Raw genomic sequence first — 14,997 nt, 5'->3', positions numbered from 1 at the left:
TTTCTAAGCTGTTTAAAGGCACAGTCAATTTAGTGTATGTAAACTTCTGACCCACTAGAATTGTGATACAATGAATTGTAAGTGAAATAATCTGTCTGTTACACTTTACGGGACATTATAGGAGGGCCATACTGTACATAGGGCTGTGGCGTTGGTGAAATTTTGGCAGTTAACTAGCAAATACCTGCCGGTCTCATGGTAATTGACCGTTAATTAACATAAACACATTTAGAATCTCCTGGTTTCCACACAAGCCACTGATGCAGACATTTGGAACATCTACATTTTACATGGCTAATAAATGCATGTAATATAGCCTATACCGTCACAATAAATCCATTATTTATTTTAGACATGTCTAAAGAAACAATAAAAATGTAGTCTATTTCAGAAGAACAGAATAGCATACTCTGAGGTGTCCTTATGTTAGGTCATGGTCTGGCTATGCTATATGGCTGTAGGCTACACTAGTTCACTTAGCAGATAAAATTTGCTTACAATTCCTTGGCATTATTTTATAGTATGAAGAATACAATAGAACAAAGCTGAATAAAATAGAAAGGATATTTTCTCCAAACTATTTGAGGGGGTATTCTGTGTTGAGCAGTTAACAAAGAAACAGGTACTCCTATATTCTACATTTAGAGTTATTTATGTAATTTTAGTTGTGACAGAAACATTGGGCTATGTGTCTTGATTTTAATACATTCTAAGGCTGCATGATGCAACTCTAATTACGTTATTTTAAAGTTGCATGTAAGGCATAACCTCTGCTTTGTTTTTTGTGCAGTCTGTAAACACTTCATCCGTCTCTCATTCATAATTTGACAAGCACTTGATAATGCCTCGAATTTCCCGATGGCATCACCTTTGTTTGGCTGTAATGTCCCCCATAGAAATTTTGCTCAACATGAGCTCATGGGCTCTCCTGAAGTGATTGATTCAAGTTTAGATTACATTGATGTCAGAGTGATTCGAGGCACAATAGAATGCTGAGTAGCAGGCAGTTAGGAAATTTGGTCGGTTACTAATGACCAATGGCATCAGAGCTTTGAGAAGCCTAATTACTGTGACTAAATGGTCATTTGGAATTTGACTGCCTTCGTGACTTGTGACCTCCGGTGTGGCGGCAATATGGTCACAGTAATAGCTAGTCATACAGCATGCTCATAACAAATCTTACAATGCATAATTAATTATAATCCATTATACTTATAACGTTACATACCTTTTATGTAACATTCACATTATCATATTTTTCATACAGAGATAACAAGGATGTCTACAAAATAATGGCACCAAAGCCTCTAAGGGTTTATATGCTGGTTAAGTCAGTATTATACAAGGCCGAGTAAGGCTTTAATGACTACCTTCAGTCGAGCAGTGAATTTCAAACACAGATTCAACCACAAAAACCAGGGAGTTGTTCCAATGTCTCGCAAAGCATGTTACTGTCACACCCTGACCATAGTTTGCTTTGTATGTTTCTATGTTTTGTTTGGTCAGGTTGTGATCTGAGTGGGAATTCTATGTTGTGTGTCTAGTTTGTCTGTTTCTGTGTTTGGCCTGATATGGTTCTCAATCAGAGGCAGGTGTTAGTCATTGTCTCTGATTGGGAACCATATTTAGGTAGCCTGTTTGGTGTTGGGTTTTGGTAGGTGATTGTTCCTGTCTCTGTGTTTGTTTGCACCAGATAGGCTGTTTAGATTTTTTCACGTTTATTGTTTTTGTATACTGTTCGTGTTGTCATCTTTATTAAAGATATATAGTAACCACGCTGCATTTTGGTCCGCCTCTCCTTCAACTCAAGAAAACCGTTACAGTTACCTATTGGTAGATGAGTAAAAATAAAAATTAACTGAGTACCACTCTCCATATTATCAAGCAGGGGTGCAACACTGGGGATGGGGACAGGGGGGACATGCATTTTTGTCCCCCCTCCCACAGTTTTATTATTGGAATGTGATACAAAACGAGGCAACAGTGGGCTTTAGGACCATGTGGACACCTCCAAGAGGTTGGGTAGGCTGTTTGCAGTGTTTATCCCACTATATAAATAAATATATAAAAAATATACAGTATATGTATTATGTCCCCCCCCCACTTCAAAAACCAAAGTTGCAGCCCTGTTTTCAAGCATAGTGGTGGTTGCATCATGTTATCAGTATGCTTGTAATCGTTAAGGACTGGGGAGTGTTTCAGGATAAAAAAAGAATCGGAATGGAGATAAGCACAGACAAAATCCTATGGGAAAACCTGGTTCAGTCTGCTTTCCACCTGACACTGGGGTATGAACACTTCTAAACACTGAATGGTAATTTGTGAGCAGTGTTGGACTTAGGTATAGGTGACATGGGCAGCCGCCCAGGGCGGCACCTTGCAGGTGGCGGCACGGGCCGCCCACACAAACATTTTTGGAATGATGACATTTGCGCTGTTTTCTATCGCTCATTTGCTCATCATGCCAATGATACCATGTCACCGTGTGGGACTCTGGGTCAATTAACCTTGTCGGAGTGAGCGCCCTGATTCTAGTTTGTGAGCTAGGCAAACTACTGCCTGGGAAGGTCTCCCACTCAGAAGTACGAGATGGGGAGGGGGTGGGGATAGGTTGACCTCAGCTCTACCCACTGGAAGCCCGAGGTAAGGGGAGTGGGGGAATCTATCGAAAAGTGCACCTCTAACATTGTACAGTACTAATGCAAATAGTACAATCAGTCACACTATGAAGTGCTACCAGGTAAACCACAATTCATTCATAATACTGTGAATATACAGGGGAAGTCGGAAGTTAACATACACTTAGGTTGGAGTCATTAACTTCTTTGGGACTGGGGGGCAGTATTGAGTAGCTTGGATAATAAGGTTCCCAGAGTAAACTGCCTGCTACTCAGGCCCAAAATCTAGAATATGCATCTAATTAGTATAGGTGGATAGAAAACACTCTGAAGTTTCTAAAACTATTTGAATGATGTCTGTGAGTATAACAGAACTCATATGGCAGGCAAAAACCTGATAATAAAAACAACCAGGAAGTGGGAAATCTGAGGTTTGTAGTTTTTCAAGTCATTGCATATCGGACATACAGTGTCTATGGGGTCATGTTGCACTTCCTAAGGCTTCCACTAGATGTCAATAGTCTTTAGAACCTTGTTTCAGGCTTCTACTGTGAAGGGGGAGAGAATGAGAGCTGTTTCAACAAGGTGTCTGGCAGAATGCCATGAGCTCAGTTTCGCGCGCTCAAGTGAGAGTTAGCTGTTTTCCTTTTCCTTTCTAAAGACAAAGTAAGTGTCCGGTTGAAACATTATTGAAGATTTATGATAAAAACATCCTAAAGAGTGATTCTATACATCATTTGACATGTTTCTACGAACTGTAATATAACTTTTTGGACTTTTTCGTCTGAACTTTCACCTGGACTTGCCCGTGCCTCGTGAGTTTGGATTTGTGAACTAAATGCGCGAACAAAAAGGAGGTATTTGGACATAAATTATGGACTTTATCAAACAAAACAAACATTTATCGTGGAACTGGGATTCCTGGGAGTGCATTCTGATGAAGATCATCAAAGGTAAGGGAATATTTATAATGCTATTTCTGACTTTTGTGACACCTCTCCTTCTTTGGAAAATGGTTTATGTTTTTCTGTGACTTGGCGCTGACCAAACATAATCGCAAGGTGTGCTCTGACACAGCGGTTGCATTAATGGGAAGTTTGTCTATAATTCCATGCGTAACACTTGTGTTGTTTATCAATGTTTATTATGAGTATTTCTGTAATTTGATGTGGCTCTCTGCACTTTCACCAGATGTTTGTTTGAGACAATGAATTTCTGAACATAACACACCCATTTCAAATGAGATTTTTGGACATAAAGATTAACTTCATTGAACAAAACACACATTTATTGTGTAACATGAAGTCCTGTGAGTGCCATCTGATGAAAATCATCAAAGGTTAGTGATTCATTTAATCACTATTTCTGGAAAATGGCTTTATGGTCTTCTGTGACTAGGTGCTGACCTAACATCATTGTTTGGTGTGCTTTCGCTGTAAAGCCTATTTGAAATCGGACACTGTGGCTGGATTTACAAGACGTTAATCTTTAAAATGGTGTAAAATACTTGCTAGCGTCCCACATATCCCAGATAGGTTTTAAAACTAATTTTTCAACCACTCCACAAATTTCTTGTTAACAAACTGTAGTTTTGGCAAGTCAGTTAGGACATCTACTTTGTGTATGACACAAGTAAGTTTTCCAACAATTGTTTACAGACAGATTATTTTACTTATCACAATTCCAGTGGGTCAGAAGTTTACATACGCTAAGTTGACTGTGCCTTTAAACAACTTGGAAAATTTCAGAAAAATATGTCATGGTTTTAGAAGCTTATGATAGGCTAATTGACATCATTTGAGTCAAATGGAGGTGTACCTGCAGATGTATTCAAGGCCTACCTTCAAAATCAGTGCCTCTTTGCTTGACATCATGGGAAAATCAAAAGAAATCAGCCAAGACTTCAGAAAAACAATTGTAGACATCCACAAGTCTGGTGGAGCCATTTCCAAACGCCTGAAGGTACCAAGTTCATCTGTACAAACAATAGTAAGCAAGTGTAAACACAATGGGACCACCCAGCCTTCATACTGCTCAGGAAGGAGACATGAATGTACTTTTGTGTGTGTGTGTGTGGCGGGGGGCATACAAGCTAGAACCGCCACTGTTTGTGGGAATTATTAATCTGCAGGGGCAGTAGATTATGTTTACAGTATGTCATTCCTAATAGTAATTATACATTGGCGTTATACATTGGCGATCTATGCTCTGAGTAATGGTAATAAACCTAACACTGTCACTCACTACATATTTACATGTAGCCTATTACACCTCAATTTAATTGATTTGTGAATACAGTACGCCTACACACACTGTAACAAAACATCAACAACTGCAGAGGTCAATAATGGATATTCGTTCTAAGTCAACGGGTTTACCCCGTTTCACGCGACCCACCGAAAGGCAGGCGCCAAAGAACAGATTCAGCACCATGGCCAGCTCCTCTCTTTACGCCTGCGCGACTTCGCTCAACAATTCTAGAGCTCAACTGGCAGGAAGAGGCCATGGCTTGCGTATTTCATTGAAGGAGACACTTTCACTCATTCGCGCCCCTCCTCCCTTTCTCTCCCACCTCCTCGCACATCCGTGGCAGTGACTGGCGAGTCACCGTGCAGGAAGAGATTTCCGTGCTGTGTCTGTGTGCGTGCAACATCTCAGCTCTCTCTCCAAGCATAAGTCGTATTTTATGGCAACCTTATTAAGAAAAGGCTCAGCGAATTCGGGTGTCTTTCGTTTTGAATCAGATAACGGTTTAATTTCAGTTTATTGTTCGAATTCGTATCAATTTCACAATTTCTGCAAATAGGAGTTCTGCCAGGCTACATCCTCTCTAGGCAGCGTTATGTTGGATCCGTCATCCAGCGAGGAGGAATCGGATGGTGGGATGGTCGAGGAGGAACACCATCACAAGGAGGCATCGGCACCCCAGAGCGGAGCCCGCATCTCTCCAAGCCGGACGAGCGAGAGCTCCGGCGGACTTGCGCCCAGCAGCAGCAGTCGCAGTAGCGCTCGCCCGACCAGCCCGAGCCCGTCAGCTGCCAGCGAACAGGAGAAGGTGGAAGAGGCCAATTTGCAGAAGGAGGAAGAGGAGCGCAAAAAGAAGCTGCAACTATATGTATTTGTGATGCGGTGCATCGCCTACCCTTTCAATGCAAAACAGCCCACGGATATGGCTAGGCGACAACAGAAGGTGAGCCATACACGGTGGAGGGGTAAATCACCACATGTCAACGAATAGCCTCCTTTTCACATCAATGATTAGCTAGATGCTGTCATACAGGGCCGGATAAAAGCTACATTAATAATAAACCTACCATCCCACAAACCCTCACGCAATATCATCATATCTAATTGATAGGCTATAACTTGCAAACATTAGCCTTTTCCTCCAACACTGTTTATATGAATGTAGAATGTAGCTGAATTCAGCCATGCATAATGCGAGGATATGAAGCACAGGCAGCTATGGTGTGGGTACGTAGGCAACCATCATGCAGATGGATGTTGCAGAGAAAAAACACGGTTCTACACACACAGTAATCAGTCGCAGGGCCTGGCAAACCGTCCAATCCGTGCACCGTGTCATTTATAAATGTATATTGCGGAAGGGAATATGTTGAATATAACCTAAACAAAGCAGTGTCGTTGCAGTTGAAGACATCACCATTTGACTAGATTTCATTTGAGGTCTAGAGCTGTGTGCCGTGCTATTCCTGTTGTAGGATAAAATGTTTGCCTTTTTGCGCCATCACTTGACCCCTCGATTCATTTTCCCAAGGTGACTTATAGCAAGACCTGACAAGATTGAGGACATTTGGAAGGGCTGCAGATGTTCCTTTTAGCGGGGAGACTGCAGGCAGTCTATACCATAATACATATTTATTAATAGAAATTAAATTATTTACTCAATCAATATTTGATTGGGTCACGTGATCCACATACCATCGAACCATACTATTTAGATAGGGTCAATTATGGTTTATTTAAACCCTTACCCTGTTTGGTGAATAGGCATACATTCAGCCTTCAATATGCCACCCATATTTCGTCCCAATATAAACCACGGGTGTAAAACATATGGCCTAAATATATATTTTATTTTTTTCGGGGGGGCGAACTTAATATAGCCTACTTTAAAAGGACTAATACCAAATCGAAACTGTGTAGGAATGATAATTGATCTACATTTATACTCGTTTCCACGAGTATAAACGTTCCACGTTTCCGGCTCACTGATAATCACCGAAATTAAAGCTAGACAGTCAGGGAATATCGAAAATTCCAAAAACTATGGATAGAGGACTATCTTTCGCAAGTTTTGACTACGAGGAAATAAATATAGGGTAATCAATTTTCAGTGTGGCCCTCCGGCCCTACTTGAAGACCGAATGCGGCCACGGGGCAAAATCACTTTGACACCCCTAATATAAACGGTCCTTATAGGCAACCGTGTAGGCTAGATATAGCTGATTTTGAGAACATATTGTACTGGTGGCCACTTATCAACCGTCGCGGGATGCTGCCCAATCGACGCAACATGTCCATACGATACCGACAATAATATAACCCTAATGGTTAACGGAATATCAGTTTCATAAGTATGTTTTGGACGAGTGTCTATCCATTGTTCCTATTATCAAAACACAACTGTTGATCCATGTTGATTTGCTATATAATAATATCAGTAAAATCAGTCGGCATGCCACATAAGGCCGTTTGTGTTGGTTTGCATTAGGTCGGTGGAGGTAATAAGATAATGTTATTATGATCCCACAGGCCCACTATTTGATGTCCATATTATCATCTTTTTAATTGCAAAGTACAATGGCAGGCTACAGTGTTTGCAAAATGGCATAGGTCTCTATCCCTATACACTCTTATAAAAAAGCTGCTATCTAGATCTTTTCAGTTAGATTTTCATTTTAGTAATTTAGCAGATGCTCTTATCCAGAGCAACTTACAGGAGCAATTAGGGTTAAGTGCCTTGCTCAAGGGCACGTGAACATATATTTCACCTAGTCAGCTCAGGGATTCAAACCAGCAACCTTCCAGTTACTGGCCCAACACTTTTAACTGCTAGGCTACATGCCAGCCTCCACAGAGTGTTCTACATGAAACCATAAAGTGTTCTTCCTGGAACCAAAAAGGGTTATTTTATGGGGACAGACAAATAACCCTTTTGGAACCCCTTTTTCTAAGAGTGTATAGTGCACCCTATGAGGCCTGGTCAAAAGTAGTGCACTTCCACTGCACTATAATGGAAATACATGTAGGTTGCCATTCGGGAAGAAGCCTCACTTAATTTATGTTCATTAAATGGCAGACGAACGCTTGTTCTTCATATCTGTGATGAGTCATGGGAGTCAGCATGGGTACAGCGCTGTATTGTAGGCCTACCCACTAATGGGATAAAGTGCAGTGTATTTAGAACATTTACATATTATTATCCCCCATCAGAGGAGGCTGATGGCGCCAGAGGAGATGGCTGCTGTTTTACAGGCTCCTAACCAATTGTGCTATTTTGTGTTTTTTTTTCTCGTTGTTTGTAACTTATTTTGTACTTAATGTTTCTGACCAAAAAGCGCTTCTGCATACAGCTATTACTCACTTTCTTTATTAACGAGTCGGACGCAAAGGATTTACTGCAGATACCGGACCAGGCCCAAATCCTCGTCATTTGCATGAAGAAAATAAGCCGATACAGGGGACGCAGGTGTAAGAATTAGTCGGCGAGTGGGTAACCCTCCGGCCTATTAGCCAACGTGCAATCATTGGAAAATAAACTGGATGAGCTCCGTTCAAGGCTATCCTACCAACCAAACTGTAATATCTTATGTTTCACTGAGTTGTTGCTGAACAACGACATGAATAATATACAGTTGGCTGTATTTGACAGACCTTTACTCTATAGACAGAGACACGTACAAAGCTCTCCCTCGCCCTCGTTTTGACATATCTGACCATAATTCTATCCTCCTGATTCCTGTTTACACACAAAAACTAAAGCAGGAAGTACCAGTGACTCACTCAATACGGATGTGGTCAGATGATGCAGATTCTAAGCTACAGGACTGTTTTGCTAGCACAGACTGGAATATGTTCCGGGATTCCTCCGATGTCATTGGGGAGTACACCACATCAGTCACTGGCTTCATCAATAAGTGCATCGATGACATCGTCCCCACAGTGACCTTACGTACAGACCCCAACCAGAAGCCATTGATTGCAGGCAACATCCGCACTGATCTAAAGGGTAAAGCTCCTGCTTTCAAAGAGCGGTACCCAGACGCTTTTAATAAATCCTACTATGCACTCCGACGAACTATCAAACAGGCAAAGCGTCAATACAGGACTAAGATTAAATCCTACTACACAGGCTCCGATGCTCATTGAATGTGGCAGGACTTGCAAACTATTACGGACTACAGAGGGAAGCCCAGGCGTGAGCTGCCCAGTGACACAAGCCTACCAGACGAGCTAAATTACTTCTATACGCACTTCGAGGAAAGCAACACTGAAGCTTGAGCACACCAGCTTTTCCTGACAACTGTGTGATCACGCCGGCTGTAGCCGATGTGAGCCGAACACCTTTAAACAGGTCAACATTTACAAGGCCACAAGGCCAGACAAATTACCAGGATGTGTACTCCGAGCAAGCACTGACCAACCGGCAAGTGTCTTCACAGACATTTTCAATCTGTCCCTGAGTCTGTAATACCTTCATGTTTCAAGCACACCAACATAGTCCCTGTGCCCAAGAACACCAAGGTAACCTGTGTGAATGACTACTGACCCGTAGCACTCACGACTGTAGCCATGAAGTGCTTTGAAAGGCTGGTCATGGTTCACATCAACATATTCATCCCAGAAACCCTAGTCCCACTCCAATTTGCATACCGCCCCAACAGGTCTAGAGATGACGTAATCTCTATTGCACTCCACACTGCCCTTTCCCACCTGGACAAAAGGAACACGTACATGAGAATGCTGTTTATTGACTACAGCTCCGGGTTCAACACCATAGTTCCCTCAAAGCTCATCACTAAGCTAATGACCCTGGGACTAAATACCTCCCTCTGCAACTCGATCCTTGTCTGCTTGATGGGCCATCCCCAGGTGGTAAGGGTAGGCAACAACACATGCCAAGCTGATCCTCAACATGGGGGCCCCTATTGGGTGTGTGCTTAGTCTCCTCCTGTACTCCCTGTTCACTCATGACTGCGTGGCCAAGCACGACTCCAACACCATCATTAAGTTTGCAGCGGCACAATGGTGGTAGGTCTGATCAACGACAATGATGAGACAGTCTATAGGGATTAGGTCAGAGACCTGCAGTGCGGACCCAGGACAAAAACCTCTCCCTCAATGTGATCAAGACCAAGGAGATGATCGTGGACTACATGAAAAGGAGGGCTGAGCACACCCCCATTCTCATCGACGGTGCTATAGTGGAGCAGGTTGAGAGCTTCAAGTTCCTTGGTGTCCACATCATCAACAAACTATCATGGTCCAAACACACCAAGACAGTTGTGAAGAGGGCACTACAATGCCTATTCCCCCTCAGGAGACTGAAAATATTTGGCATGGGTCCTCGGATCCTCAAAAAGTTCTACAGCTGCAACATTAAGAGCATGGTTGCCTGATACGGCAATTGCGCAGCCTCTGACCGCAAGGCACTACAGAGGGTAGTGCGTATGGCCCAGTACATCACTGGGGCTAAGCTGCCTGCCATCCAGGACCTCTACACCAGGTGGTGTCAGAGGAAGGCCCTAAAAATGGTCAAAGACTCCAGCTAACCTAGTCATAGACTGTTCTTTCTGCTACCGCCCAGCACACGGTACCGGAGTGCCAAGTCTAGGTCCAAAAGGCTTCTTAACAGCTTCTACCCCCAAGCCATAAGACTGCTGAACAGCTAATCAAATGGCTACCCAGACTATTTGCATTCACCCTCTTACCTTTTTTACACTGCTGCCACTCACTGTTTATTATTTATTCATAGTCACTTTACCCCTACCTATGTACATATTAACTGAATTACCGCGACTACCTGTACATTGCACATTGACTCTGTACCGGTATCCCCTGAACATAGCCTCGGTATTGTTCTTTTATTGTTTCTTTTTTATTTTAATTTTAGTTTATTCAGTAAATATTTTCTTAACTCTTATTTTTCTTAAAACTGCATTGTTGGTTAAAGGCTTGTAAGTAAGCAATTCACGGTAAGGTCTGCACCTGTTGTATTCGGCACATGTGACAAATAACATTTGATCTGATTAGATTTTTTTGGTGAGGGGGCAGCTCTTGGAATGATGCCATTCCATTTATTTGAGTCCATTCCAGCCATTACTATGATTTCATCCTTCGATTTAAAGGGCCACCAGCCACCACTGTCTCCTATCCCCATCACTCTTAGCATTAGTGCTTTAAATGAATGTATAAACTGTATCTACAGTTATGTCAATCCTATGGAGTATTTGTATAGATTGATAGGAAGCCACAGTTCCAATGGAGTGTGTGTATAGATTGAATGGAAGCCACATACAGTAGTCTTCTGCAATCCTTTAGTGGAGATGCTGCCTTTAATAATGGAATGCAGGCAATTCTGAGGCCTGTTGACATGACACGCGTCCAGCGCCATAGCATGCTGTAGGCTACATCCCATGTGTGCAGGTATATACTGAATAAAGTTGTGCAGTTGTACATTTTAAGAGGTCAAGAACAGTATAGCAAACAATTTGTCTCTATGAAAGAGGTTGCAAATCCATTGGACACTGAGCAGAGGGGTTTAGATATGTGCATCATTGCCCTTCTGATATACATATTGAAATAAAGGTTGAAATCAGATAGTACTGTAAGTCATTAATGTTAGGTCTCAACTTCTGGACAGGGAAATGAAAAGCCAGACAGACACATTTACCAGTCATTACCATATTACCTACCTTTGCTTTGAGCCCCACAGTGGAACCACACATTAGAACCATCGCAGCATCCCAAATGGCATCATATTCCCTATATATACCACCCCTATTATTGAGCCCTATGGGCCCTAGTGCACTATATTGGGACACTCTGACCCAGTCTACTCAGGACTGTGAGTCATTAATGTCACTACCAACTGGGACCATTAGCTAAAAGATGAAGTCATTAGGCTACCCTGAACTTCATTACAGATCTATTGTTGTGACTGAGTTTGGGACTTCATGGAGAGAATCTTTTCTATCAGTTTTGACACATTGATTCAACATCATCACATACCTTTTTTGTGTTGAAAGGATGGTGAAACCATGTTGATTTCAACCAGATTTTGCACTTTGGGAAAGGCTTCAAATTACAGGTACTTGCCAAGCACTACAGTGGAACTTAAATAGATATTTCCTTAAAAAAAAGAAACATTGATCACTGATCAATCAAATACATTTAAAGCTATAATGTTATCATTTATAAAGTAGTCATCATCCATTTACATATTATTTATTCCTAAAAACAAATATGGTTGTATAGTCATGACATTGCCATGAGACCATACTTTGTAATTGTTGTTATATAATGTTTCCCATTGGAAGCCCATTGATAATCAAACCAATGGCTCACGTAAGAAGTTCTTCCTAATTGCCCGATGGTGGATACATCTAGAAACAATATACAGCCTATAGTTTTTTCCTATAGTTCCAGATTAGTCACCAGAATACGATGAAAGCGTTTGTGCAATGAAAGGACTTGAAAGCCCTTCTGTGTGGCTGTGTAGTGGAGGAGAGGAGAGGAGCAGCCAGGGTGCAGCATTATAATCCGTTATTAGGACTTGGGGCTGGCACACCAACAGAACATAGTGACTTGGGCTATCAGTGTGAAACAGGCCTTGGTACGGAAAGAAAGAAAGACAGACAGACAGACAGACAGACAGACAGACAGACAGACAGACAGACAGACAGACAGACAGACAGACAGACAGACAGACAGACAGACAGACAGACAGACAGACAGACAGACAGACAGACAGACAGACAGACAGACAGACAGACAGACAGACAGACAGACAGACAGGAGGCAGAAGTAGAGGAAAAGGAGTTGGGCTGTTGCTACTTGAAGTGCAGTGCAGTGACCCTGTGAAAGACACAACACAATGGGGCAATTAACTGACTGTCACTTCCTTTTGAGGCCCGTGAAAAATGATTTCTTCAGTCTGAAAGCTCTCTCTCAGCTAAAGGGAGAAAGGGGATATTGTGAACATTGCTGCTTTGCTGTGCTGCCATTGGGTCTATTCTTAAACGCCAAACATATTTGAGTCAGTGTGTGTGCATATAGGCTCATGTACTTGTGTACATATTCGGTGTATGTGAATTTGTGTACACAGATTTTTATTCATATGTGACATTACAATGCCTCTACTGGAGTTTGTTTGGGTATTAGGGATGTCAGTGGATTACTCACACCATATTCTACCTACCTCCCTCTATCCATGATTCATCTGAGAAACACCAATTCCCTGTACTATATTCAAACCTCAATCTCTGACTGACCCTTCATGAAATAAGCAATCCCCCTAACTGCTGGGTCCACCACCACATCACTGCTCTCCTGCTTCGCATCTGTGCCTCCTCTGCTGCCTGGGAACAGGGAACATGAGCAGGGAGCTACGCAGCGCAGGCCTGATGAATTCATTATGAACACAATTGAGATGCAAATCAGTGGCGAATTGAGAGGTTGATGAAGTTAGCATTCTTGTAATCTAGTAGTCGTGCTTCTGCAATGCACTTCACTCCTCTGATCCTCTGCTTGTCGTTTGGTCCTCAAGGGCTTTTTAATGACGCTGGTGAAGAGGTGCCAACGTGGCTCTTTCTGGAAATAGTACGGAAATTATCATGTCTAGTGTTTGTATTTTGTCAATTTACTTTGGATGATATTTGGGGTGGCAGGTAGCCTAGTGGTTAGAGCATTGGGCCAGAAACTGAAAGGTTACTAGATCGAATCCCCAAGGCAGTTAACCCACTGTTCCTAGGCTGTCATTGTAAATAATAATTTGTCCTTAACTGATTTGCTTAATTAAACAAAGGTTAAAATATATATTGTGGGACAGAGTGTGCAGGTTTTTATCCGTGTCTGTCCAAGGTTTTGTTACGTGTTTGAAGTGGAAACGAGATGGAAAGAAGCAAAAGAAAGACTACGCCCTACACACTCAGTACTAATACACCTGTGGGCTCCGGTCAAAAGTAGTGCACTAAATAGGGAATTTGAGTCACAGATGTTTAGCGCAGAGAGAGCCTGATGGAAGGTTAGGATTTGGAGGATGAATGCTGTGTTAATATAACAAGATAAGTGAAGTGGATTGGCCCAACTCATTAGCCACATGAAAGCCAGGGTCAGACCGTTGTGATATATCAAAGCAGGGATAGGAAGGAAACAGGTGGCGGTAGGTAGTGCAGTATGCTTTTAAATAGCCATGGAGGGGTGCATTTCATTTCAAGAGGTTCCCTCCCTTCATATCCTCTTGTTCACTCCCCTTCACAGATCTGACAAGACTGGGTAGGGGAAAGCAATATGGCAGAAACTATGTACTTGCCTAAGATCCATGAATGGGAGTGGAAGGCAAAGGGGAGAGATCATGTTCCTAGAATTAAATGCAGGCCAGCAACACCAATCTTCAAGGAGAGTAGGACTGGCATCCCAAATGGTACACTATGCACTATATATTGTGGTGCAAAACTTCTGACTTGAGCCCTATAGGCCATGGTCAAAAGTACTGCACTATGTAGAATAGCGGGCCATTTGGAACGCAATAGTGTCTGGAGTAGTCTGTCTAAATCTTGATCTGATGCACCCAGCCCGAGTCGAGAGCTCCGCAGTCCACTCTGACAACAGAGTAGCATCATGAAGTAGAGGAATGTCTCACCTACATTTTAAAATAACCCTATTGGTCCTGGCCAAAAATCTAGCCAAAAGTAGTGCATTACATACAGAATATAGTGCAATTTGGTCTTCCTAGCAACAACTCCAGGTCTCATGGCTTGACATCCTGTAAAGAGATGGTTTCCAGGAATGACAGGATAGGCCAGTCCTTTAAACAACCTAGTGGTGAGATTAGGTAGCTGCTAGGGCTACAAGATTCTGGTAACTTTCCCAAAAATTTGCTCCTGATTTTGGGAAGGTTCCAACCAGGATTTCTGGCAGACCTGGGAAGTTTGGAAAAGTTTACATTTTTCAAGCCTAGCTTCCGATACTGTATTGGTCACTTGGACTGCATTATTTAGGTTTGATGGGTAGAGGCCTTCAGTTGGCTTACTGATAGTCAAAATTGTCCTGCCATTAGTCTCCCTTATTAATGTGCATTCGGGAAAGGATTCAGACCCCTTGACTTATTCCACATTGTTACGTTAAAGCATTC

General features: G+C 42.3%; 1 protein-coding gene across 9 annotated transcripts in view; it reads left to right on the top strand.

The window, feature by feature from the left end:
* The first annotated feature begins 5,170 nt into the window (after window positions 1-5,170).
* Window positions 5,171-14,997, top strand: part of LOC112254833 (calcium-dependent secretion activator 1) — a 164,426-nt gene continuing 154,599 nt past the window's right edge. For all 9 annotated transcript variants that reach the window (XM_024427734.2, XM_042324622.1, XM_024427729.2 and 6 more), the window contains exon 1: window positions 5,171-5,808. In XM_024427734.2, the coding sequence (XP_024283502.1) occupies window positions 5,461-5,808 (348 nt within the window). In that variant the 5' untranslated portion in view covers window positions 5,171-5,460. The remainder of the gene's footprint in view (window positions 5,809-14,997) is intronic.

This window comes from Oncorhynchus tshawytscha, linkage group LG07 (genome assembly GCF_018296145.1).
Source record: "Oncorhynchus tshawytscha isolate Ot180627B linkage group LG07, Otsh_v2.0, whole genome shotgun sequence".
Classification (NCBI taxonomy): domain Eukaryota; kingdom Metazoa; phylum Chordata; class Actinopteri; order Salmoniformes; family Salmonidae; genus Oncorhynchus; species Oncorhynchus tshawytscha.
This window is presented reverse-complemented; position numbering and strand designations above follow the sequence as displayed.